The following is a 23246-nucleotide window of genomic DNA, read 5'->3' as shown; positions in this document are numbered from 1 at the left end:
TCTTTCCGTGCTTTGTGCCACGTTGGGTTCTTCAAAATCCGTGACAAATAATGAATGATAATTACTTGCTGTCGATTTTATACCTCCCGCGTGTCATGGCTTATTTACAGCTTTTATTTGTCAATCAAAGTATCCAAATATTGCCATCCGGAGTCTCTGGGTAGCATACTTGTGGCTACTTAGCTAACTAGTTAGGTACCTAATGGAAAGTAGGTGGTACTAGCTAACAGTAGGTGGCAAACTAACTCGTTTACTTGCTGTTTGGATAGGGTTGTGGCCAACTTTAGGGGTAAGCCACTACCAATGCAGGATATTCATTATGGTTGCCAAAGCATCATCTTTGTGATCCGCCAGTGATGTACCGTGATGACTTGGCATAACTTTGCTTTTAGCTAGTTCAGTAGCCAATGCAAATAAGTGAAATTTAAAGGGGTATAACCTCTGCCCGCATTGGGTGTAACTATAGGCCAATAATGCTTGCATATATTGTAGATTCCCAACACCCAGGGTCTAATTGAGTTGGTTGTTGTATAGCTGTTGTGAGATATTAGGAATACATTTTTGGCACTGGAATGGCTATTTTTTTGCATGTAATAAGCTGTTCTGTTACTGACATCGTCCTGATGTATTTTGGCTATGCATTAACATGCTTTTACCAGTAATCAGCTTCCAGGCTAGCCCAAAGGCTGGCAGATTGTGATATTGAGTCGTTTCATCTTACCATCCGAAGTTAGTGTATGCAGCTGGCTATACACCCCTATCCCCCGTGGTTAGTACATAAAACATTATCCATTCAGTGACTAATATCTAGAAATGCAAGTCTCGGATGTTGCGTATTGCGTTTAGCCAATCGGGCTGCAGCAGTCTGTTTATCCCTGGCTAAACGCTGGGCACAACATATGGAAGTAGCATTAGCCAATAGCATGGTAGAAAATGATGTTTTATAAAGAAAGTGGGCATATTTGCCCCGTTTTTTTTTTAATGCCTACTCGCCATTACATCTTGTTAGGGAGGAAATCCATTCCTTTGCAGCCTGACTGGATAATGTTTTATGTACGAACCGGTCCACATGGGATACGAATGCACCAATTTGTAAGTCGCTCTGGATAAGAGCGTCTGCTAAATGACGTTAATGTAATACGAGTATAATAGCCGGCTGCATACGTTCGCTTTGACGGTAAAATGGAACGACTCCATGTCGCCATCTACCGGCCTTTGGGATACATCTAGGACTATTTCCTACCATTGATGATGTGGTGAGAACGGATGTAGGCATCGGTATTGTATGTCCACCAGGCCTGTTCCAAGTCATTTACGTCATTGTCTAAATGACCGTGTCAATTAATAATCTGAATTGACAGTGGGTTCATTAATTTCTGTCAGCTGGTGATTTTCAAGCAAATAACTGCCGGTCTCACTGTAATTGACCATTAATTAACATAAACAGGTTTATCATCTCCTGGTTTTCATGCATAGCCTACAAGCCTGATGCAGACCTTTGGAACATCTACATGAAACAAAATTATAATAAATAATTGTAATATAGCCTACACCATCACAATAAATCCATTATTTATTTTAGACAGGTCTGAAGAAACATATGAAGAAAATGTAGTCTATTTCAGAAGAACAGAATAGTGTACTCTGAGTTGTCCTTATGTTAGGCCCTGATATGGCTGTGGGTTACAGTAGTTCATTTAGCAGACAAGATTTGCTTAGAATTCCGTGGCATTATTTTATAGTATGTAGAGTACAATTGAACAAAGCTGAATAAAATAGAAAGGATATTTTCTCCAAACGATTTCTGAGGGAGTGGCCACATGAGGCAATTTTGTGTTGAGCGGTTAACAAATCAACAGTTCCTCCTATATGCTTTATTTAGTTATTTTGGCAACCTTTGTTGGGGTATAAGTTTGGATTTTTAATACATTCTAAGCCTGCATGATGTGACTCTAATGATGATTTCAAAAAAGTTGCATGAAAGGCATGAGTTCTGCTCTGTTTCCTGCTCAGGCTGCACACACTTCATCAGTCTCTCATTCACAATTTGACAAGCACTTGATAATATTCTCACCAGGCCTTGAATTTCTCGTGGTATTCCCCTTGTGTGGCCATAATGGCCCCTAAAAAAAATTCCATGCCTTTTACAGGCAAGTGGCCATTGTGCCCTTGGGTTGAATATTATAATTCCCTTCTCCCGGCTGCCAGTTGCCCTGCTCCAAAGCACCTCTCACTCACACGGCTCTCTCAGATATCTCAATTCTTATTAGCTAAGCCCGTCACGTGATCGGGTCCTTCTCACAGGCATCTCAGCTCCGAAGTAGGCTACAAGTGAAGACCGACACATCGGGGACGCAACTGCGCGCTTCATCGAATTCCAAGGCCCATATTGAAGATATTGTCAGCCAACAAGATGAGTAGGCCTAACGAACAGCAAAAGCACTAGCCTATGTCAACCTACTATCCCCCATAGTACCAAAGTTGACATATTCTATTGGTCAACTTGTTCTTCAGTGCGAGAAATAGCTATTCCATACATAGTCTGGGACAGTTGTGGGATGCGATAGATCCCAAATTAATACAACCACTAGCATCAATAAACCCTTTTAAACACAATGACGCTGATGCAACAGATCAGAACGGTAGGCTCTACACCGGTTGTAATGCGGATTAATGTGCTCAGTTGTGATACAAACCTTATCAAACATAGGCCTATGGGCTAGTCTACATGAGGTGTGCGACTATGATTTGAAAAAGTTGCCCCAAAAAAAGGCATGCAGTGTTTCTTGCCTTACTGCACACGCTGGGCATCATTCACAAGCCAGGTAGGCTATAGTCCTGTTGTAAAGCGCAGCAATGAACTTACTATTAGGAAAGTTGAGAGAAAACATAGTAGGCCTAGCCTATAGAAAGCTGACGGGATCCTCTTTTTAATAGAGGCCATCAAAACTCTGTTTTCTCAAGCAATTCCATAGCCTATAGAAATGTTGCGCAACAAACATGAAGTGTTTGATTTAGATTTTTGATTACATTTGCATTGATGTCAGAGTGATTAGAGGGACACTAGAGTGCTGAGTACCAGGCAGTTAGCAAGTTTGGTAGGCTACTAATGACCAGCAGAAGCATCAGCGCTTGGAGAAGCATAGTTACCGGGACTAAACAGTCACGTGGAATTTCACTGCCTTCTTGACTCGTGACCACCGGTGTGGCGGTAATACGGTCACCGCAACAGCCCTAAGCAGGACTAGGCTTTTTATCTGTGTCCGGGAAACTGTCCCATACTGTAGGGTGTCTGCACACTCTGCCCCAAGTGGTTGAAAACAAGCTTTGGTAATTACGTTTCACTTCCTTGTGTTATAAAATACATTTTACCAAGACGAATAAGATTATTCATGTTCTGAATCGTTGAGTGGGATCTTTCTCTAACATATCGACATTTATATCCAAAAAGTTGAATTTCGTAACCTAATACAGCCAATAATAATCACAGAGCTCTGTTGACCGCGCGGCGCCGCTTTCTCACAGCGACTTTTGAGTATTTTACATGTGGTTATCGTTTGCAAAGTGGTTTCCACGGGTCGCAAAATTAACGCGACGCTGAGCCTGAATTCAATGTAAAAGGCTTCGAAGATAAAAACGTTTGCTGTGCTCTCAGTGCTACGTTGACATTTCACAGAGATACGCTTGTTTTTGTGAGAAATCTTTGAAAAAAAGAACAGGAATTTGGCATTAATCTGAAAAGCGTATACTAAAATATGAAAATGCTACATGTCATGTCGCAATCGATATCTGCCAATCCTCTATTGTTTGTTTTATATCCGCCTGATTGGAGAATAAATATGAGTTCAACGGTGAGCCTCTCAGCTAGCCTTAACTCTCTCACAGCATCCAGCCCAACTGACGCAATGCTGTTTTCCTGTTTTTTTTTTTTTTGACCACTTTATTTTTCTCTGGCCTCCATTGATTAAGTCACCCTAATTTTGGTCATCCTACAAGGGTAAAAACTCCAATAAGTTTTGTTTATATACACAATTATACATATTATTAACATAATTTGACACATTGGTCAAAAGGTGTTTTTGATTGAACACTCTACATAGCCTACTGTTAAAAACCCATAGTGATGTAGCTACTAGTGATTCTACTAGTCGATCCTGCCTAAACCACCACCTGGATCTAGATGGACTGCCATTTTAATGTAGTTGTGATGGTTCCCTCTCCTCCCGTCCACAGACTCTGTACACGTATCCAGAGAACTGGAGAGCCTTCAAGGCTCAGATTGCAGCCCAGTACAGTGGCGCACGCCTCAAGGTACTGCACGTTTTGACCTGCCTTATCATATGTATTTATTCTTATTGTCCTGTGATTGTTTTTACTATGGCTGTAAGGAGGACAAACTTAAGTGTGCGTTTACACAGGCAGCCCAATTCTGATCATTTGCCACCAATTAGGTAATTTGACCGATCAGTTATTTTGCCCGTAATTGGTCAAAATATCAGAATTGTGCTGCCTGAGTAAACACAGCCTAATTTCCTCTTGGGATTAATAAAGTATCATCTCATCTCTCTAAGGTGGCCAGCAGCGCCCCTGCCTTCACCTTTGGGCAGACGAACCGTACCCCTGCCTTCCTCAACAACTTCCCCTTGGGCAAGGTCGGTTTCTGCATCGGTTTTGTAATGGGATCTGTCTTAAATGGCACCCTATTCCCTACACAGTGCACTACTTTTGACCAGGGTCTTATATAGGGAATAGGGTGCCACTTGGGATACTGCCGTGGTTTACAGTGTCCTTGAACTTGGATGATACGATTTTGTATTGTCTGTGGTAGCAGGCCTATATTACCAACATAGTTTGTATGATGCAATGATGTTTTGAATTTCTTCACCTGAAATAATCATGAAGTTTTCATTGAGCTTTTTAACCCTGAGCATCAGAAGTAAGCATTTACTATTTTAAGACTTCTGGGTCGATCATAGCCTGGTCCCAGATCTGTTTGTGCTTTCATATCAACTCCTTGTCATGCCAAACACTGCATGATGGCACAAACAGACTGGTGCCCAAGCTAGATTGAACATGGGTTTCATATCAATGCTGTATTTTCCCATAGAGTAAAAAAATAAATAAAAATGTTGGTGTCGCCCATCTAAGACAGGTGTTGAAAATGGACTCGAGCTAATCAAATAAATGACTGAATCTGTTTTCCTTTTTAAACCGTCTCCCTCATCAGGTTCCAGCCTTTCAGGGCGACGACGGCTTCTGTCTTTTCGAGAGTAATGCCATTGCTCACTACCGTAAGTCTGCTTTTCACATCCCGTATTTTTCTGTGGATACGTCCCAAATGGCATCCTATTCTCTATATAGTGCACTACATTTGACCAGGTGCCATAGGGCAGTGTTCCCTCAAAGTTCAGGTCTGCTGAGCGCAAACTTCAACGTTGTGAAAATTCTGTGCAACTTCCGGCGTGTTGTTTACTGTGAACTCTGAGGCTGTACCCGCTTTAAGTTAGCCACTGTTAAAACTATTTGATCATAATGTAGGCCTACCAGAGTGGCCTACCATCAAAAACAATGGAGAAAATGCATCCCATAATATTTTAACATTGAAATAGCTGTTCAGTCACTCAGCCTACAGTAGCAGCCAATGTGTGGTGTTCAATATAGGCCTACATTCCATGAGACTTTTTTTTAGAACATGCAGGGCTTGACACTAACCTGTTTATCCACTTGACCTTCAGACAAGGAGGTGACTGAAAATGTTGTTGTGGTGTTTCATGCAAGAAACAAAATCAAATGCATTATTATTCCCATACCATTATTACAGAGAATCAGAGAATGTATGCTACCCTATACCTATTGGCTACTTGGCTTATTCAAGCCTGTCTCAAAGTAAATCACTGCGACTTTGAGGCAAAAAAAAAAAAAAGCTCTTTACCAGACTCGCTTTTCAAAGATGGCAAAAAATGCACAAGTGCTCTTGTAAGGATTCACTCCCCTATTGCTGACTACAAATGATCACTAACTAGCAAAGGATGTGAACAAAATGTGCAGCTCTCGCTTTGATCTCAAAACAAGCGCATCTACTCACAACCACTCATGCTGTAAACACAGTCCAGTTCAAAGTGATTGAAACACATATCCATAAATGGTCTATTTGCATATAGGCCTACTGCAGCTCTGATTGGTTGAGTCGTGCCTGTCTAAGCAATATAATCCTACTCCGATTCGTTCTGCCTACAACCAAAATCTCTTGCATAATTAGCTTGGCATATTAATAAGTCTTGCATAGTTTTTGTTTCGGTATGTTGGATTGAAAGTGGCTAATGTTGCGTTGATTCTATCACAATTCCCACAGTAAAGGGAAACGTTGACAGTGTTAACTAACGGGGGAAACTCTTGAAAGTTGAGTGAAGTTCAATCTCGTGCTTCTCTGCGCGGGCTGATATTTCTTCTGTGTGCTGATCTTAGAGGGAACATTGGCCATAGGGTAGTGCACTATGTAGGGAATATGAGGTCATTTGGGACTTGGCATTATGTACTCTAGCCCTTCCACATTTTCTGTGGACTATAAGTGCCTGAAGATGGATTGTTTTGATCCTTTAAGACAGGGGTGGCCAGCTACCCTCCTCCTTGATAGCTACCCTCATGCAGGGTTTGGTTTCCAACTGCCATAATTGAACATCCGATTCTACTAATCAGCTGCCAATCATGAACTTGATTGGCTGCGTCGGGTGTTTTGTTTTGGGGGTGCAATCTTGGGCTTCAGCCCCATTCTCCACCCTTCTTCCAGTGTACATTTGCACACTTTCTCACATGGATTTAACAAGGTTGCAGAATTGGGTGACAGCCCAAGCCTGTTTAGCCAGTATCTCTCCAGAGGCCTCATTTATCAATATCTAATATGCAAAGCTAGATCCGCTATCATGAAAAATGCATACACAAAATCCATGTGAGATTTATAAAAAAAATCTTATCTCTGTAGTTGTTATGCAGACGGTAGTGTATGCTAGAGAGTAGTGTTGGGCGGTATACTGAGGTATTTAGAAATAGCCACGGGATTGTTTTTAATACTGTCAATACCGTTAACTATTTCTTTGAAGTTTTTCCCAATACATTTTGAATATTTGTAGCTACTTAAGGAAATACCTGCATTCAACTTGTGCAATATGGTAGGAGATAAAGCAAATTGCGTTATTCATTTTGCCTGTCACATTTATTTTTCATTATGAAGCTTACCGTAGTTCCCCAGAACAGCAGCCAGTCACGTGTTCGTTGTAAAGAGCACAACAGGAGAAAGCTGGAGCTGGTGAGTCCATAGTGTTCTATATCTATCAGTGAGTCCATAGTGTTCTATATCTATCAGTGAGTCCATAGCGTTCTATATCTATCAGTGAGTCCATAGTGTTCTATATCTATCAGTGAGTCTCTGCTGGTGAGTCCATAGTGTTCTATATCTATCAGTGAGTCCATAGTGTTCTATATCTATCAGTGAGTCCATAGTGTTCTATATCTATCAGTGAGTCCATAGCGTTCTATATCTATCAGTGAGTCTCTGCTGGTGAGTCCATAGTGTTCTATATCTATCAGTGAGTCTCTGCTGGTGAGTCCATAGTGTTCTATATCTATCAGTGAGTCTCTGCTGGTGAGTCCATAGCGTTCTATATCTATCGGTGAGTCTCTCTTGGTTGTGCGGCTCACATGAGGTGATGAAGTATGCCATTCACTACTAACTGTTTCTCATCAGATATCTTATAACTGTCTAAGATGTGCTGTACTCTCCGGCTGTGTATTTGGTTGGTTTCTTGTTAGTTGTATAAGGAAGTGACTGAGTTAATAAAGAGACACAGTGTTAGCTTTCTGCTGTATTTTAGGAGTCAAAGATCTCTGGGTGAGTTCTCTGTAGAGCTTCCCACTAGTGTTTTTTCTCCCCTGTGCTTCCAATAGTGTTTTTTCCCCCACTGTGCTCCCCAATAGTGTTTTTTCCCCCACTGTGCTCCCCACTAGTGTTTTTCCCCCCCCTGTGCTTCCCGCTAGTGTTTTTTTTCCCTCGTGCTTCCCGCTAGTGTGTTTTTTCCCTAGTGCTTCCCGCTAGTGTGTTTTTTACCTAGTACTTCCCGCTAGTGTGTGTTCCCTAGTGCTTCCCGCTAGTGTGTGTGTTCCCTAGTGCTTCCCGCTAGTGTGTGTGTTCCCTAGTGCTTCCCGCTAGTGTGTGTGTGTTCCCTAGTGCTTCCCGCTAGTGTGTGTGTTCCCTAGTGCTTCCCGCTAGTGTGTTTTTTCCCTAGTGCTTCCCGCTAGTGTGTTTTTTCCCTAGTGCTTCCCGCTAGTGTGTTTTTTCCCTAGTGCTTCCCGCTAGTGTGTGTGTTCCCTAGTGCTTCCCGCTAGTGTGTGTGTTCCCTAGTGCTTCCCACTAGTGTGTGTGTTCCCTAGTGCTTCCCGCTAGTGTGTGTGTTCCCTAGTGCTTCCCGCTAGTGTGTGTGTTCCCTAGTGCTTCCCGCTAGTGTGTGTGTTCCCTAGTGCTTCCCGCTAGTGTGTGTGTTCCCTAGTGCTTCCCGCCAGTGTGTGTGTTCCCTAGTGCTTCCCGCTAGTGTGTGTGTTCCCTAGTGCTTCCCGCTAGTGTGTTTTTTCCCTAGTGCTTCCCGCTAGTGTGTTTTTTCCCTAGTGCTTCCCGCTAGTGTGTTTTTTCCCTAGTGCTTCCCGCTAGTGTGTGTGTTCCCTAGTGCTTCCCGCTAGTGTGTGTGTTCCCTAGTGCTTCCCGCTAGTGTGTGTGTTCCCTAGTGCTTCCCGCTAGTGTGTGTGTTCCCTAGTGCTTCCCGCTAGTGTGTTTTTTCCCTAGTGCTTCCCGCTAGTGTGTGTGTTCCCTAGTGCTTCCCGCTAGTGTGTGTGTGTTCCCTAGTGCTTCCCGCTAGTGTGTGTGTGTTCCCTAGTGCTTCCCGCTAGTGTGTGTGTTCCCTAGTGCTTCCCGCTAGTGTGTGTGTTCCCTAGTGCTTCCCGCTAGTGTGTGTGTTCCCTAGTGCTTCCCGCTAGTGTGTGTGTTCCCTAGTGCTTCCCGCTAGTGTGTGTGTTCCCTAGTGCTTCCCGCTAGTGTGTTTTTTCCCTAGTGCTTCCCGCTAGTGTGTCCCCCCCCCCCCCCCCCCGTGCTTCCCGCTATTGTTTTCCTCCTCTGTTCTCCTCCCCTCTGCTCCGTGTACACATGCTGCTCTTCCTTCTCTGTTCTCCTCCCCTCTGCTCTGTGTACACATGCTGCTCTTCCTTCAAACAAGCATGCATCAACTATTTTTATTTGCACAATTTCTCTCGTTCACTTTCGCTTGTAAATGTCCACTAGCTATAAATGGCTACTAGCTATACTTTTATAACTTCATGAGCTGGATATGCCTGTCTTTGCAATTACGTTGTTATTTTGTGCTTGTTAGCATTTAGCTAAAAGCGTCCATGGGAATTCAAGATTACTTGTGCTAATTTTGTTAGCATTCTGGTAATTGACGCCCAGTGGGCTTTTTGTTTCTAGCGCCCCCTTTGTGTGCTATGACGATAATACCGTAAATCCTGGGATGGCAGAAGAACAGTATGATGGTATGAAAATCTGCATACCGCACAATTGGTCCAGGGTAGGGGAGGGAATGGCCGGCAGGGATGTAGCTCGGTTGGTAGAGCATGGCGTTTGCAACGCCAGGGTTGTGGGTTCGTTTCCCACGGGGGGGCCAGTATGAAAAAAATAACGTATGCACTCACTAACTGTAAGTCGCTCTGGATAAGAGCGTCTGCTAAATGACTAAACTGTAAAAATGTAAATGTATAAGGATTAACACCAGTAACCTACTGGTAGAGTATCCGCTCTGATCCTGGATACAAGTCATGACTGTACTGTGTCTTCTAAGAAAGGCCACCGGGCTGAAACGTCCACCAAATCGCCATATCCACCTTTTTTGTAAACATGGATTGAAAAGATACAGATCACGCAGCATTTTGCTTGGATTCACTGCCGTTTGGGACGGCGTTACCTGTTAAGCTCTGTGCCCACATTCCTCATCTTATGGGACTGTCTTCATCCCCCAGTGAGCAATGAGGCACTGCGTGGCAGCAGTCCCCAGGCCCAGTCCCAGGTGCTGCAGTGGGTGAGCTTTGCTGATGCTGAGATCATCCCTCCAGCCTCTGCGTGGGTCTTCCCCACCTTGGGAATCATGCAGTTCAACAAACAGGTATGTACTGTTATCGCTGACTCTCTTTCTGGGCGCGTTCCAGCTCCTCTTTTATTGCAGTTACACTGTAGATTATCAGATATCACAACCACGGTGGGAAATTAACTGTTTGGTCCACCAGCCACTGTGGCAGGTAGATTTTTAAAAAATCTACCAGCCACTCAGATTTTTCTTACCAGCAAAATATTTTATTTTTTCGCTTACTTAATGTAGCTAGCTAACATATTTATGCTTTGCCTGTTCCTCTCTGATTTAGAAGATACTGTTTGACAAACTACACGCTGATCTAGGCCGACACCATCACTGGTACCAGGCTGTATTAGCTAGCTAAGTTTGCTCTGACTCAGTAAAAATTTTTTTTGCTAGCCAGCTAACTAGCGATTTAGCCTTAATCGAACACGATTTATTTTCGCAACACTTGCTAAGAAAAGACAAAACTAGCTGTTTGCAGACAGTAAGATACAAAAAAAAGAATAGTGTAATTATAGAACGCTTTGTGGATTTATATTAAGAAGTGGAAAGCTGCATCGTTGTCGCCAACATATTGTTGCTTCTGCTGCATTGACCGTTCAGACTGGAGAGGTGAAGGGTCGGCAGATGATCTCGTGGTCGAGCAACAACAACTGGGCTCCTTGAGGGGCGGGGCTTGGTGAGGGAGCGAGACGACTCGTGTAACGGAGTAAAGTATAAAAATTTAGTGCCGTATCACGTTTAACAAACCCTGAAATACTGTTATAGAAGGTAAAGTCAAACCCGAACTGGTCCTTCAGAACCAGTATATAGTCAAATACGGTTTACCACCCAGCCCTAATGCTGACTGACATATCTAATCTTGGTACAGACTGTTAGATTGTCTGTCAATCAATCGGATGTCTTTATAAAAAAGTAACAATCCTGCTTTCTGGAATACTCCACTGGTTACAAATGGCATTTGTTTTCTTTCACACCTCTGAGTACTGAGGTCTAGCCGACGACTCCTCTCTGTGGGCTCTAGTACTGAGGTCTAGCCGACGACTCCTCTCTGTGGGCTCTAGTACTGAGGTCTAGCCGACGACTCCTCTCTGTGGGCCCTAGTACTGAGGTCTAGCCGACGACTCCTCTCTGTGGGCCCTAGTACTGAGGTCTAGCCGACGACTCCTCTCTGTGGGCCCTAGTACTGAGGTCTAGCCGACGACTCCTCTCTGTGGGCCCTAGTACTGAGGTCTAGCCGACGACTCCTCTCTGTGGGCCCTAGTACTGAGGTCTAGCCGACGACTCCTCTCCGTGGGCCCTAGTACTGAGGTCTAGCCGACGACTCCTCTCTGTGGGCCCTAGTACTGAGGTCTAGCCGACGACTCCTCTCCGTGGGCCCTAGTACTGAGGTCTAGCCGACGACTCCTCTCTGTGGGCCCTAGTACTGAGGTCTAGCCGACGACTCCTCTCTGTGGGCCCTAGTACTGAGGTCTAGCTGACGACTCCTCTCTGTGGGCCCTAGTACTGAGGTCTAGCCGACGACTCCTCTCTGTGGGCCCTAGTACTGAGGTCTAGCCAACGACTCCTCTCTGTGGGCCCTAGTACTGAGGTCTAGCCGACGACTCTTCTCTGTGGGCCCTAGTACTGAGGTCTAGCCGACGACTCCTCTCTGTGGGCCCTAGTACTGAGGTCTAGCCGACGACTCCTCTCTGTGGGCCCTAGTACTGAGGTCTAGCCGACGACTCCTCTCTGTGGGCCCTAGTACTGAGGTCTAGCCGACGACTCCTCTCTGTGGGCCCTAGTACTGAGGTCTAGCCGACGACTCCTCTCTGTGGGCCCTAGTACTGAGGTCTAGATGACGACTCCTCTCTGTGGGCTCTAGTACTGAGGTCTAGCCGACGACTCCTCACTGTGGGCTCTAGCCGTTGGAAATGCGTCATATAGCTTTACCCTCATTTAATGCCATTAGCCCTGTGGGATATTACTGTAGAACATTACTAATAATAAATATCTACTGCCATTAGCCCTGTGGGATATTACTGCAGAACATTACTAATAATAAATATCTACTGCCATTAGCCCTGTGGGAAATTACTGTAGATAGTTACTAATAATACATACAAATACAAATTTACCAAAGTAGTCTAAAGTTCACCGCTTCCTCTCTGGTTTTATTTAAATGACAATATAAATTATTGAATTTAAACATCTAGAGAATGTGAAGTCACATGCTGTAGCAATCATCTGAGATGTGCAGCAATGACTATAAAACATTCAGCAGGTGGAGGCAGTGGGCAACGTCATTTCACACTGTAGTAAAACAAGTCATTTGAAAGGCGGTTAGGTGACTAGTGCTAAATGAAGTGTCCTTAGGAGCCTACTTATCTGTTCTGGTTAAAAGTTGCTCTGCTCAAAGCTCATTTTTGGTGCCATGTCTGTCACCCTGTAGCCTCTAGTCTTGCACAGTGTAATGTATCCATTGTAATTGCATTGCATCACCCCCCCTCGTCTCCCTCCCAGGCAACAGAGCAGGCCAAGGAGGAGGTGAAGAGGGTTCTGTCTGTCCTGAACAGTCACCTGAACACCAGGACCTTCCTGGTTGGAGAGAGAGTCAGCCTGGCTGATATCAGCGTGGCCTGCAGCATGATCTGGCTCTATAAACAGGTTTGATGTTCTGTTTTACTGTTGTGACGACAAATACATAGGGCTTCATGTCTCTCTGACTTAGTCTAGGTGGGTGTTTCCCTATCCGTTCCTCAAAAGGACCTCTTGCACTGCACACATTTAGCTTCAGTTAACTAATCAATGGCTTGTTTTATCAGGGAACCCCTTATATTTATATAACAAACATACGCTGTCTCTCAAATTGGCTCCCTATTAAGTGCACTTATATAGGGAATAGTGTGGCATTTGGGACTCGTACATGGGGACGGTTTACCGGAGACAGAGTAACCCTAGTGCTGGACTAAAATACACTTTCAATGGAGATTGAAAAGACCGTCAAAGGATTTTGAATCCAGGACTGGGCTTAATCTGGGTCCGGGAAACCAGCCGATATGTCTTTGATGTCCTATAATTTAGCCTAGGTTAGTATTTCTCTCTCCATTCCTCGAGGGAGTACCTTCGAGGACTGAACATATCAGCTCTAGCTTACAAGCTTGCCCAGTGGATTGGGAAACACTGGCCTAGATGTTGCCGTTTTCTGTTTGCAGTTGTAGAGCTATCCATATGGTTTTAAATGACCCCCTCCTCCTGTAGGTCCTTGAGCCTTCCTTCCGCCAACCTTACCCCAACGTGACCCGCTGGTTCCAGACCTGCGTCAACCAGCCCCAGTTCAAGACTGTGCTCGGAGAGGTCAAGCTCTGCGACAAGATGGCTCAGTTTGATCGTAAGGACCGACTTTAGAATGAAGGATTGTTCCACGTATTGTTCTAGTTCCATTATCTAAAAACAGTTACATGTTTTTGATAGATTTCTAAATGAGAAATATTTTGACTTTGTTTTCAATGGACATAGATAATTAAAAAGCTTATATGAAGTAATTGTCACCCACCCAAGACGTACTATCATGACAGAGGCATCCCCCTCGTTGTGAAATCTAATCTTTGGGAGAATAACACAGGACTTTGGCACAGGTTAAAGTAGACCCAATCTACAATAATCTGACTAGAAGACCTGGGACAATAGCTGCTATATTATGAGCGGTGGCGGTACGCCCCTCTTCAAGCACTGATGGATGCTAATGTTGTGGTCAAATGGTAATAACATTTGTTTTGATGTAAAAGGATGTGAACACAAGGATACACTGGGTCTAGTCTAGGACACTACACTGGGTCTAGTCTAGGACACTACACTGGGTCTAGTCTAGGACACTACACTGGGTCTAGTCTAGGACACTACACTGGGTCTAGTCTAGGACACTACACTGGGTCTGGTCTAGGACACTACACTGGGTCTGGTCTAGGACACTACACTGGGTCTGGTCTAGGACACTACACTGGGTCTAGTCTAGGACACTACACTGGGTCTAGTCTAGGACACTACACTGGGTCTAGTCTAGGACACTACACTGGGTCTAGTCTAGGACACTACACTGGGTCTAGTCTAGGACACTACACTGGGTCTAGTCTAGGACACTACACTGGGTCTAGTCTAGGACACTACACTGGGTCTAGTCTAGGACACTACACTGGGTCTAGTCTAGGACACTACACTGGGTCTAGTCTAGGACACTACACTGGGTCTAGTCTAGGACACTACACTGGGTCTAGTCTAGGACACTACACTGGGTCTAGTCTAGGACACTACACTGGGTCTAGTCTAGGACACGACACTGGGTCTAGTCTAGGACACGACACTGGGTCTAGTCTAGGACACTACACTGGGTCTAGTCTAGGACACTACACTGGGTCTAGTCTAGGACACTACACTGGGTCTAGTCTAGGACACTACACTGGGTCTAGTCTAGGACACTACACTGGGTCTAGTCTAGGACACTACACTGGGTCTAGTCTAGGACACTACACTGGGTCTAGTCTAGGACACTACACTGGGTCTAGTCTAGGACACTACACTGGGTCTAGTCTAGGACACTACACTGGGTCTAGTCTAGGACACTACACTACACTGGGTCTAGTCTAGGACACTACACTGCACTGGGTCTAGTCTAGGACACTACACTGCACTGGGTCTAGTCTAGGACACTACACTGCACTGGGTCTAGTCTAGGACACTACACTACACTGGGTCTAGTCTAGGACACTACACTACACTGGGTCTAGTCTAGGACACTACACTGGGTCTAGTCTAGGACACTACACTGGATTTATTATGGCTGTCTTTATTCTCCAGCCAAGAAGTTCTCTGACATGCAGCCCAAGAAAGACGCCCAGCCCAAGAAAGATACCCCTCCCAAGAAAGACGCCCAGCCCAAGAAAGAGAAAGCTGGAAAGGAGGCAGGCAAACCTCAGGAGAAGAAGAAGAAGGAGAAGGAAGCTGCCCCTGCTGTGGAGGAGATGGACGAGTGTGAAGCAGCTCTGGCTTCAGAACCCAAAACGAAGGACCCCTTCGCTCACCTGCCAAAGAGGTACGTCATATGTCCACATACATGAGGGCTATACTAAGAAGCTGGATCAATGAGTTAGCCAGCTAACTAGCCTAAATGTTGTGATTTAACCTTTTTTTTTTTTTTTTTTTGAAAGATGAGCTTGAAATGGTCATGGTGAAATTAACTCAACAACCAACCAAAAATACACTCGTATGTTTTTGTCATCTTGACCTCCCGAGTGGCGCAGTGGTCTAAGGCACTGCATCGCATTGCTAGCTGTGCCACTAGAGATCCTGGTTCGAATCCAGGCTCTGTCGTAGCCGGCCGCGACCGGGAGACTCATGGGGCGGCGCACAATTGGCCCAGCATCGTCCAGGGTATGGGGAGGGAATGGCCGGCAGGGATGTAGCTCAGTTGGTAGAGCATGGAGTTTGCAACGCCAGGGTTGTGGGTTCGCTTCCCACGGGGGGCCAGTATGAAAAAAATAAAAAATAATGTATGCACTCACTAACTGTAAGTCGCTCTGGATAAGAGCGTCTGCTAAATGACTAAAATGTAAATGTAAAAATGTATGTATTACGTTGTATTTATAAATTGTATATGCAGGCCTCCCTCATAAAATAGATCTACATCTCAATGAGACTCCCTGCTAAAATAAAGGTGAAAAATAACATGTTTTAGCTTCCTTAATGAACCAGAAAATCGATAGTTATTTCGGGTTGTTTATCAAAGTTGGCTGGCTAACTCATTGATCCGAAGGGGGGTACACTACAAAGCCGGATCAATGCGTTAGCCAGGTAACTTTGATTAGCAACCAAAAATAATTAGATTTTCTGGTTCATTTTTTAAAATAAAAAGCTAAACTTTGTAGTATACCCCTCAGGGTCCCAATAGGTTTCGCCTTCTTTCAAACCCCTTTGAGTACTGGGAGTTGGTCCAGAAAGCTGGATCAGTGAGTTTGGCCAGCTGTCCAAAGTCGCTTTGAAATAACTGAATATTTTTGAGGAATTAAAATTGACATGGTATAATTATCTTATACAAATGTAGCTTTTTTTTTTTTTAAAGGTCCAATGCAGCCTTTTTTAAAATCTCGATATCAAATAATTTCTGGGTAACAATTAAGTACCTTCCTGTGATTGTTTTCAATTAAAATGGCCAAAAAGAAACAAAAATAGCTTCTTAGCAAAGAGCAATTTCTCAAGCAAGAATTTTGCTATGACTGTCTGAGTGGGGGGGGACAAGCTGTTATTGGCAGAGAGGTTTGGAACTCTTTCTTATTGGTCTATTAACTAATTGAATGCCTGGTGATGTCACCAGGGAGGCCAAAACTCCAACCCACCAAAACAGGCTGACATTTCAGGCGGTGTTTTCAAACAGCTCTTACACTAAAAGGGCATTTTATAATTTTCAAAATATTATTCCAACCTCAGTGTGGAACTACAGTGTGTGTATATATAAAACACAGGAAAAACAACGCGTTTGACTTCAGTAGGCCTTTAATCAACCAGAAAATCATGAGGTACATGTGACTATAAAAGTTAGTTGACTAATTGTCATGCTTTCTCGAATACTCCGCTTGGTTCAAATCTAAGGTCTATCCTGACAGACTCCTTCCTCTCTGTGGGCTCTAGTACTGAGGTCTATCCTGACAGACTCCTCTCTGTGGGCTCTAGTACTGAGGTCTATCCTGACAGACTCCTCTCTGTGGGCTCTAGTACTGAGGTCTATCCTGACAGACTCCTCTCTGTGGGCTCTAGTCATTGGAAATGACTCAAAGAACAAACCTGTGGTTTAGCTTTACCCTCATATCTACTGCCATTAGCCCTGTGGGATATTACTGTAGAACATTACTAATAATAAATAGCTACTGCCATTAGCCCTGTGGGATATTACTGCAGAACATTACTAATAATAAATAGCTACTGCCATTAGCCCTGTGGGATATTACTGTAGAACATTACTAATAATAAATAGCTACTGCCATTAGCCCTGTGGGATATTACTGCAGAACATTACTAATAATAAATAGCTACTGCCATTAGCCCTGTGGGATATTACTGCAGAACATTACTAATAATAAATAGCTACTGCCATTAGCCCTGTGGGATATTACTGTAGAACATTACTAATAATAAATAGCTACTGCCATTAGCCCTGTGGGATATTACTGCAGAACATTACTAATAATAAATAGCTACTGCCATTAGCCCTGTGGGATATTACTGTAGAACATTACTAATAATAAATATCTACTGCCATTAGCCCTGTGGGATATTACTGTAGAACATTACTAATAATAAATAGCTACTGCCATTAGCCCTGTGGGATATTACTGTAGAACATTTCTAATAATAAATAGCTACTGCCATTAGCCCTGTGGGATATTACTGTAGAACATTACTAATAATAAATAGCTACTGCCATTAGCCCTGTGGGATATTACTGTAGAACATTACTAATAATAAATAGCTACTGCCATTAGCCCTGTGGGATATTACTGCAGAACATTACTAATAATAAATATCTACTGCCATTAGCCCTGTGGGATATTACTGTAGAACATTACTAATAATAAATAGCTACTGCCATTAGCCCTGTGGGATATAACTGTAGAACATTACTAATAATAAATATCTACTGCCATTAGCCCTGTGGGATATTACTGCAGAACATTACTAATAATAAATAGCTACTGCCATTAGCCCTGTGGGATATTACTGCAGAACATTACTAATAATAAATATCTACTGCCATTAGCCCTGTGGGATATTACTGTAGAACATTACTAATAACTCAATCTGCCTCTTCTCTCTCTACCACTCCTTCACTATAGTGGTCCAAAGCCAGTACAGTGCATTCAGAAAGTATTCAGACCCCTTGACTTTTTCCCCTCATTTTGTTACGTTACAGCCTTATTCTAAAATGGATTAAATCTACACACAATACCTCATAATGACAAGGGGGGAAAAAACACATTTTTAGACATTTCTGCAAATGTATAAAAAAAACTACTGAAATATGACATTTACATAAGTATTAAGACCCTTTACTCAGTACTTTGTTGAGGCACCTTGGCACACCTGTATTTGGGGAGTTTCTCCCGTTCTTCTCTGCAGATCCTCTCAAGCTCTGTCAGGTTGGATTGGGAGTGTCGCTGCATAGGTATTTTCAGGTTTCTTCAGAGATGATCGGGTTCAAGTCCGGGCTCTGGCTGGGCCACTCAGACATTGAGACTTGTCCCGAATCCACTCCTGCCTTGTCTTGGCTGTGTGCTTAGGGTCGTTGTCCTGTTGGAAGGTGAACCTTCACCCCAGGCTGAGGTCCTGAGCGCTCTGGAGCAGGTTTTCCTCAAGGATCTCTCTGTACTTTACTCAGTTCATTTTTCCCTCGATCCTGACTAGTCTCCCAGTCCCTGCCGCTGAAAAACATCCCCACAGCATGATGCTGCCGCCACCATGCTTGAACGTAGGAATGGTGCCAGGTTTCCTCCAGACGTGACGCTTGGCGTTCAGGCCAAAGAGTTCAATCTTGGTTTCATCAGACCAGAGTCCTTTAGGGGCCTTTTGGCAAACTCCAAGCGGGCTGTTATGTGCCTTTTACTGAGGAGTGGCTTCCGTCTGGCTACTCTACCATGAAGGCCTGATTTGGTGGAGTGCTGCAGAGATGGTGGTCCTTCTGGAAGGTTCTCCCATCTCCACAGAGGAACTCTAGAGCTCTGTCAGAGTGACCATCGGGTTCTTGGTCACCTCCCTGACCAAGGCCCTTCTCCCTCGATTGCTCAGTTTGGCTGGGCGGCCAGCTTTAGGAAGAGTCCTGGTGGTTCCAAACTTCTTCCGTTGCTGCCCAGCTATTTTCAGGTCTCTCCAGAGGTGTTCGATCAGGATCAAGTCCGGGCTCTGGCTGGGCCACTCAAGGACATTGAGACTTGTCCCGAAGCCACTCCGACATTGTCTTGTCTGTGTGCTTAGGGTCATTGTCCTGTTGGAAGGTGAACCGTCACCCAAGTCTGAGGTCCTGAGCACTCTGGAGCAGGTTTTCATCAAGAACCTCTCTGTACTTTGCTCCGTTCATATTTCCCTCTATCCTGACTAGTCTCCCAGTCCCTGCCGCTGAAAAACATCCCCACAGCATGATGCTGCCACCACCATGCTTCACCGTAGGGTTGGTGCCAGGTTTCCTCCAGACTTGACGCTTAGCATTCAGGCCAAAGAGTTCAAAATTGGTTTCTTCAGACCAGAGAATCTTGTTTTTCATGGTCTGAGAGTCCTTTAGGTCCACATAGGAACTCTGGAGCTCTGTCAGAGAGACCATCGGGCTCTTAGGTCACCTCCCTGACCAAGGCCCTTCTCCCCCCGATTGCTCAGTTTGGCCGGGTGGCCAGCTCTAGGAAGAGTCTTGGTGGTTCCAAACTGGCCAACGTGTTCTTGGGAACCTTCAATGCTGCAGACATTTTCTTGTACCCTTCCCCAGATCTGTGCCTTGACACAATCCTGTCTCGGAGCTCTACGGACAATTCCTTCGACCTCACGGCTTGGTTTTTGCCCTGACATGTACTGTCAACTGTGGGACCTTATATAGACAGGTGTGTGCCTTTTTTACAAATCATGTCCAATCAATTGAATTTACCACAGGTGGACTCCAATCAAGTTGTAGGAACATCTCAAGGATGATCAATGGAAACAGGATGCACCTGAGCTCAATTTCGAGTCTCATAGCAAAGGGTCTGAATACTTAAGTAAATAAGGTATTTATGTTTTAAATTTTTGATAAATTAGCACCAAAAAAATGAAAAACCTGTTCGCTTTGTCATGGGGTATTGTGTGTAGATTGAGGGAAAACATTCATTTGATTCAATTTTAGAAGAAAGCTGTACCATAACAAAATGTGGAAAAAGTCGAGGGATCTGAATACTTTCCGAATGCAATGTATATATCAACTTCTGTACACTATCTAGTCACCTAATAACTCAATCTCTCCTGCTTCCTCTCTCTCTCTCTCTCTCCTCTTCCTGCAGTGCGTTTGTCATGGACGAGTTCAAGAGGAAGTACTCTAACGAGGACACCCTGACCGTAGCCGTGCCCCACTTCTGGGAACACTTTGACAAGGAGGGCTACTCCATCTGGTACGGAGAGTACAAATACCCAGAGGAGCTCACCATGACCTTCATGAGCTGCAACCTCATCATGGGTGAGATGGCTACCCAGCCAACCATAGGCTGTACACACACAGATCTACCACAGCCATCCATAGGCTGTACACACACAGATCTACACAGCCAACCATAGGCTGTACACACACAGATCTACACAGCCAACCATAGGCTGTACACACACAGATCTACACAGCCAACCATAGGCTGTACACACACAGATCTACACAGCCAACCATAGGCTGTACACACACAGATCCACATCTCCCACTGACCCCCATGACCTTCATGAGCTGCAACCTCATCAGATGTAGAATACACAGAGCCGTAGCTCCACACACATCAGACCTTAGAAAGTAGTGACACGTGGAAGTCGTACTGTAAGTGACAGTTATGTAGACGCGTCAAAGGGCCGACTCGACAGGAAAGGTCCGACTTCCTTGCGAATCTCACTTTTCACGCGGCGTTGGCGCCAATGTATTTAGAGTCAAGGATTCCACACGTAAGGGAACATTGTCAAAAAACGGAATGTCGTAGTCTTGTGTTCTAAGAGCTGCTTCATCTTTCAGGAATGTTCCAGCGACTTGACAAACTCCGGAAGAACGGCTTTGCCAGCGTGATCCTGTTCGGCGGGAACAACGACAGTAGCATTTCTGGAATCTGGATCTTCAGAGGACAGGACTTAGCTTTCACTGTGAGTTTCTGTTTCCCCTTGGGCTGTTTGGGGTGGAAGGTCATTTAGTAGACAATTATTGTCCGTTGTTCCCCTGTGGAATAATAAAGCTGACTGAAGTGAACGTCTTGGCGAGACACTGGGGACCGGTTTCCCAGACATAGATTAAGCATAGTCCAGGATTAAACATTTTAATTTTCCCTTGACCAAGCTTTTTAATCCTGGACTGAAGTTAGCCTGTGTCTGGGAAACTGGCCCTAGGGGAATCAGAGAGAGGTGGGAGGGCTACTGCAGTTCTGAATTGAGAACGTGCTCTAGGAGAACCCTGTTCTACAACCATATACATTTGAGTGATTTGGTTGATCTTGATATAGTCTCACCAAGGATTTATAAACCCTACAGGTTAATTCTTCTGTCCCAATATTGGGAATGTTGTTAATTCAATGATTGTATGCTTGCGTTTAGTTGACCACCTATAATCTCTCCCTCTGTGTAGCTGTCTGATGACTGGCAGATTGATTACGAGTCTTACGCCTGGCGCAAACTGGACCCCGACAGCGCCGAAACCAAGACCATGGTCAAGGAGTACTTTGCTTGGGAGGGAGAGTTTAAACATGTGGGTAAACCCTTTAACCAGGGCAAGTGCTTCAAGTGAGCAGCGGTGGAGGATGAAGGCACCATGGCCGGGATACGTCCTCCGCTGTACGTCAACACCTTTAACCTGAGGACATTCAACACCTTAAAACTGCACTTGGACCTTCTCAAACTGATCTTCAGTTGGAGTGGATTGTGTCTCAATGGTCCAAAAGAAGTGGTTGTTTTGAGTTGACAAATAAACATGTTTTCCACAATGCCATTTTCTGGATTTGTTTTTGGTGATAGAATTTCCCAAAAAGTAATGGTAGATGACTTGTATTAGTTTAGACTATTTTTGTTGCCTTGTGGCCTTGTTGTATCCCATCAACTAGCTACACCGTTTTAAGCCTGAATCTCCTTTCAGTTTGAGCCAGAGTGCCAGTGTGTTAGTCCCTTGTCAGTCGTCGTCATGTTGGGCTTAACAATGAGCAGTGGATTTGGCAAGAGCACAAACTGACCTGGGAGCAGGCTAATTCAGTGAAAGTATTCAGATATTTTATTCTGTTTTGGTGTAGCAATCATGGAGCTGATATCTGGACATGGAATAAAGGGTTAAATTGCTGCCCATAAATTAATTGGTTGCGTACATTATAGCCTTTTTAATGTGGTGAAAAAATAAATAATTGAACATCTACAGTCTCCTGACCCTCGACCTCATGATTCTCCTGACCCTCGACCTCATGATTCTCCTGACCCTCGACCTCATGATTCTCCTGACCCTCGACCTCATGATTCTCCTGACCCTCGACCTCATGATTCTCCTGACCCTCGACCTCATGATTCTCCTGACCCTCGACCTCATGATTCTCCTGACCCTCGACCTCATGATTCTCCTGACCCTCGACCTCATGATTCTCCTGACCCTCGACCTCATGATTCTCCTGACCCTCGACCTCATGATTCTGTGCATACAGTGAGTCTGTTCCAAATCTGACCTTATTCCTTATACAGGGTGCTGCTTTTGACCAGGGATCATAGGGTGTAATTTGGGATGTGACCTGTATATATTCAGAGTAAATACCAACCTTTTCCGAACTAATGAGAATAATTGCATATGATTTCATGAAACTAAGCTTTTAGAAAAATAATTTGATTTCATCGGGATACATCTAAATTCATTTGGATACATCAAAAGGTTTTTTGAAGTTTCTAAATTACTCAGACTTGTCTGGAGCTAGTTTCAACACAAGGGCTACAAAATGGCAGCTTTGGTATTTAAATTAGCAATACTTTTTGGGGGTAGATGGGTGGGTCAAAATGGTGATGGTGCAGTATTTTCTTTGTCCTCCAGGGGACATACAAACCCTTGGATTAGATCCTTTTAGTCATGTAGTGTATGTGAACACCTTGTCGAACATCTCATTCCGAAGTCATGGGCATTAATATGGAGTTGATCCCCCCCCCCCCCCCCTTTCCTGCTACACTATATGTACAAAAGTATGTGGACACCCCTTCAAATTGGTGGATTCACCTATTTCAACTGCACCCGTTGCTGACAGTTGTATAAAATTGAGCACACAGCCATGCAATCTCCATAGGAAACATTGGCAGTAGAATGGCCTTACTGAAGAGCTCTGTTACGTTCAATGTGGC

The 23246-nt window shown here is 44.3% G+C and overlaps 1 protein-coding gene across 1 annotated transcript; it reads left to right on the top strand.

Moving 5' to 3' along the window:
• Nucleotides 1-1251: 1251 nt before the first annotated feature.
• Nucleotides 1252-21868, top strand: LOC311107276 (elongation factor 1-gamma-like; the record flags this gene model as incomplete). The annotated part of the gene is made up of 11 exons (XM_084149756.1): nt 1252-1256; nt 4203-4311; nt 4572-4652; nt 5228-5291; nt 10054-10196; nt 12669-12812; nt 13407-13536; nt 15000-15234; nt 20210-20382; nt 20914-21038; nt 21514-21868. 11 exons carry the CDS (start codon nt 1252-1254, stop codon nt 21670-21672), a joined length of 1368 nt encoding a protein of 455 aa, XP_084005882.1. The 3' UTR covers nt 21673-21868.
• Nucleotides 21869-23246: the final 1378 nt, after the last annotated feature.

The sequence above is a fragment of the Coregonus lavaretus genome, assembly GCF_964263955.1.
Source record: "Coregonus lavaretus genome assembly, chromosome: 32".
Classification (NCBI taxonomy): domain Eukaryota; kingdom Metazoa; phylum Chordata; class Actinopteri; order Salmoniformes; family Salmonidae; genus Coregonus; species Coregonus lavaretus.
Note: the sequence above shows the minus strand (reverse complement) of the source record. Positions and strands in the feature narration are given on the sequence as shown.